Raw genomic sequence first — 4,631 nt, forward strand, 5'->3', positions numbered from 1 at the left:
CCTAGAGGACGCAGTTCGAAGTTCCCATGAAAGGGAACTATCTTTTAAAACTGTTGCATTTGCTTGCAAAACGTTTGTTCCCCTAAGAAACTTTTGCATTCTAGAGTTATTATACATTTATTATTGACATTAACTGAATTAAAATTAATTATAAAAATAAATTTTTCATTTCAGCTAGTTTCTATTGCTACATCTCTTTTTTTTTTAGTTTAGTTTGATGTACTAAAGTAACTAAACCTAAAAAAAAAATGAAGTAAAAAAAAGAATCCAAATTATATAGACATTTAAACTAAACTCAAAAATAAAACTGTTCTTTTAGTATTATTGAGATAAACATTTAATTTTTAAAAAATCAATCATTCTTAAAAAGAAAAAAAAGTATTTAAACACTAAAATAACTCTTTTTTTTGCATTCCCCAGAGAAAGCAATGAAATGTAATTTTTCATAATTTTCACATTTTTTCAATCTCCATGTCCCTTGCTTTATTTCTGGAGTTTGACCGTCTGTGAACTGCTGTGAGCTGAAAAATGTGCAGAATTTCTCCGTTTGTGTTCCACAGAAAAAACAACCGTATCCGTGTTTTGAACGTGATTGTGAGTAAGTGATGACAGAATGATGATCTTCACGCTCTTGAAGTGAGGTCAGTCTGCTGTATTTCCACTGCGCTGCACGTGAACCGCTACGACGTCTTTCTCTCGATCTGCGTCTCCCATCACGGACTCGATATCCTGAACTCCTCGACAGCAGTGTTGATGATCTTCAGGCTGCGTTTGTTGCCAACCGATCGCAGTAAAGTTCTCATCTGCCTGCACTGAGTTTATTTCACACAGGAGCTGCTCGACGGAAGCTGAGAGTTTGCGGTTTTGACTTTCTGCTCGCTGAACGCCGTCGATATCTCCAGATCTCCGTGAGACGAGGACAGCACTCGGTTCTGATGCGTGTGCAGGTTGGCGTTGTTCCCGCTGGTTTTGAGGTGTTTGGAGAAGTGCACGCTGAGGTTGGGCCGCTGACCGGCGCCGCTCTGCTGGACGGGACGCCGCAGGTACGCAGAAAGAGTGGCCACGCAGTTCTTCTTGAAGTTCTCGTTCATGAAGGCGTAGACGATGGGGTTGTTGAAGGAGTTGGAGAAGCCGATGGCCTGCACCACAGCGATGATCATGTTCACCGTGACCTCGTCGTAGTTCTTCTCCAGCTCGTCTGAATGAAAAATAGACACATATTTTGATAAATTAGAACTGAAGGTTTATTCCTTATTCGTTTTAATGTCAGGTATATGGATGGCTCATATTTACAGTTAATTAACAAAAAAGGAGATCATCATATGAGTTGAAATCATTTGGGAAGGGAATGTGTTTACAGGATGGTTTAACGTTTGGAAATTAAATTAAGACAGCCATAAATATTAGAATTGTAATTTCACAATTATGTAAAATAAAATATTATAAATATTATTACATTTTATTACATTATTTTACAAATATTATAATAGTAATTTTTTCCGTTTTGATTTACATTTACATTTACATTTAGTCATTTAGCAGACGCTTTTATCCAAAGCGACTTACAATTGGGGGATACATAAAGCGATTCTTCTTAAAGAGGCAAACAGACACAAGAAGTGGTTGTAATACCAAGTTCTTAGACATTGTTCAAATAAGTACAAGCTAGAAAGAGAAGGAATAAATAAAGAGAGAGATACTTTTTTAAATTTTTTTTTATGATGAAGTCAAGTAGCTTCGAAAGAGATGAGTTTTCAGCTGTCGCTTGAAAATTGTCAGGGATTCAGCATTCCGGATAGGGGTGGGAAGATCGTTCCACCAGCCAGGAGTGGTGAACGAGAATGTTCTGGAAAGTGATTTTGAGCCTCTCTGTGATGGCACCACGAGGCGTCGCTCACTAGCGGATCTCAGACTTCTGAAGGGGATGTAAATTCGTAGTAGTGAGTGGAAGTAGGCGGGTGCTGAGCCTGTGGCTGTTCTATATGCAAGCATCAACGTCTTGAACTTGATTCGTGCCGCGACCGGTAGCCAGTGCAAGGAGATAAAGAGAGGTGTAACATGGGAATAAAAGCGAGGCTCCTATCTTCTTGAATGGGGGAAACCAAAATCTACCAAATCCTAGAGATGCTGGACAAGAAGTTGTGCAGCATGCTCTGTTAGAAAGGGCCTGATCTTTCTGATGTTGTGCAATGCAAACATGCAAACCCGAGCGGTCTTTGCAATGTGGTCTTTGAAGGTCAGCTGGTTATCAAAAGTTACACCAAGATTTCTGACCGAAGTTGATGGGGTAATTGTAGAAGAACCTAGCTGGATGGAAAAATCATACTGTAGAGTTGGAGTGGCAGGGAAGACAAGAAGCTCAGTCTTTGCTAGGTTGAGCTGTAGGTGATATTCTTTCATCCATGCCGAGATGTCTGCCAGGCAGCCTGAGATCCGTGCAGCTACCGTTGGATCATCTGGTTGAAATGAAAGATAGAGCTGTGTGTCATCAGCATAGCAATGGTAGGAGAAGCCAGGTGCCTGTATGATGGGACCCAGTGATGTTGTGTAAATGGAGAAGAGGAGGGGTCCAAGAACTGATCCCTGAGGAACCCCAGTGACAAGTTGATGTGCTTTGGATACCGCCCCTCCCCAAGCCACCCTGAAAGACCTACCAGTGAGATAGGATTCAAACCAGCGAAGTGGAATCCCTGTAATGCCCATTGAAGAGAGGGCAGACAGGAGGATCTGATGATTGACAGTGTCAAAAGCAGCAGAAAGATCCAGCAGAATAAGGACTGATGATTTGGAATCAGCTTTTGCAATCCGCAAGGCTTCTGTGACTGACAGTAGCGCAGTCTCAGTTGAATGGCCACTCCTGAAACCTGACTGGTTAGGATCCAGTTTGTTGTTCTGTGAAAGAAACAATGATATCTGGTTGAAAACAACTCTTTCGAGGGTTTTCGCTATGAATGGAAGGAGAGAGACAGGTCTGTAGCTATCTGTAAGTGAAGTGTTTAATGTAGGTTTTTTGAGCAGTGGGGTTATCCGAGCCTGCTTGAATGCAGTGGGGAAGGTGCCTGTGAGGAGAGATGTATTGATGATGTGTGTGAGTGCTGGTAAAAGTGTAGGAGAGATTGCTTGGAGGAGGTGTGAGGGGATTGGGTCTAGAGGGCATGTTGTAGGATGGCTGGAGAGCAGAAGTTTTGATACTTCTGTCTCAGTGAGGGGACAGAAGGAGAAGATGGGAGTTTTTGGAGTGGGTGGGGTTGGTTTGAAGTCCTGTGTGTGTGGGGCTGAGAATTGGCTACTAATTGTTCTGGTTTTGTCTGTGAAGAATGTGGCAAAATCATCAGCTGTTATAGAAGTGGTAGGAGGTGGTGGAGGGGGACAGAGGAGAGAATGGAAAGTTTTGAAGAGATTACGTGCGTCTGGAGCGCTTTTGATCTTGTTGTGTAAGTATGAAGATTTGGCAGTATGGACTTCAGCAGAGAAAGATGAAAGCAAAGACTGATACATACTTAGGTCTGACGGATCTTTTGATTTGCACCATTTTCTCTCAGCTGCCCTGAGTTTGGTCCGATGTTCACGAAGAACATCGGATAACCAGGAGTTCGAGGGGGCAGCCCGTGCTGGCCTGGAGGAGAGAGGACAAATATCATCTAGACAAGAGGTTAAAGTAGAGCATAAAGTGTCAGTTGCTGCATTCACATCCAGAGATGAGAAATGGGTAGGTGAGGGAAGAGAGGAGGATACAACGGAGGAAAGATGGGAGGGGGAAAGGGAGCGTAGGTTTCGTCTAAAAGTAACCGGTATGGGGGTTGGTGGCACACAGGTAGCAAAATGTAGTTGAAATGTAATGAAGAAATGATCAGAGATATGTAGGGGATTTACCAGAATGTTGTCTGCAATACAATTGCGTGTGTAAATTAAGTCAAGTTGGTTGCCAGATTTGTGCGTGCTTGTGGTGGTAAGTCGTTTGAGATCAAATGAAGCAAGGAGTGAATGGAAGTCTGTAGCATAAGGCTTGTCCAGATGAATGTTGAAGTCGCCAAAGACTAAAAGTGGACTGCCATCCTCCGGGAATGAGGACAGCAGCCCATCCAGCTCTTCTAGGAAGGCGGATAGAATTTGCCCAGGAGGGCGGTAAATTACCACAACCTGGAGTTTTACGGGAGCTGTTATAGTGATCACATGAGATTCAAATGAGTTGTAATCGCATAGGGGAGATTGGGTTGAGTATTTCCAATTGTTAGAAATGAGCAGACCAGTGCCCCCACCCCGGCCAACCTGACGGGGGGTATGAGAGAAAGAGAAATTGTTCGAAAGAGCAGCTGGGGTTGCTGAGTCTTCTGGACGAATCCAGGTCTCAGTCAAGCCCAAGATGCTAAGTGTGGAGTTTAAAGAAAAAGAAGAAATGAAGTCTGCTTTGTTGACAGCTGACTGACAATTCCAGAGACCCATAGAGAAAGAAAGAGGTGCAGTAGAGGATGTAGAGATAGGATGCAGGTTAGCAACATTGCGTTGCCGTCTGCGTGTGACCGTAGAGCGTCATCGAGAGACAACCGGAATGGTTTGGAAACACATGATAGAGGTGGGAAAGAGAGGACAGAAAAGGAGAGTGTGTACAGGGAAGAGCAAAAATATACTTA

The 4,631-nt window shown here is 43.1% G+C and overlaps 1 protein-coding gene and 1 pseudogene across 1 annotated transcript in view; one reads left to right on the plus strand and one right to left on the minus strand.

Annotated features, from left to right (window-relative positions):
* Nucleotides 1-794, plus strand: part of LOC107597766 (DNA-directed RNA polymerase III subunit RPC1-like) — a 17,801-nt pseudogene extending 17,007 nt beyond the window's left edge.
* Nucleotides 548-4,631, minus strand: part of LOC107597767 (pyroglutamylated RFamide peptide receptor-like) — a 9,928-nt gene continuing 5,844 nt past the window's right edge. Inside the window, exon 4 of the mRNA XM_016288947.1 lies at nt 548-1,198. Within this exon, the coding sequence (XP_016144433.1) occupies nt 819-1,198 (380 nt within the window). The 3' untranslated portion in view covers nt 548-818. The remainder of the gene's footprint in view (nt 1,199-4,631) is intronic.

This window comes from Sinocyclocheilus grahami, unplaced genomic scaffold (genome assembly GCF_001515645.1).
Source record: "Sinocyclocheilus grahami isolate Dianchi unplaced genomic scaffold, SAMN03320097.WGS_v1.1 scaffold236.1, whole genome shotgun sequence".
In the NCBI taxonomy this organism is placed as follows: Eukaryota; Metazoa; Chordata; class Actinopteri; order Cypriniformes; family Cyprinidae; genus Sinocyclocheilus; species Sinocyclocheilus grahami.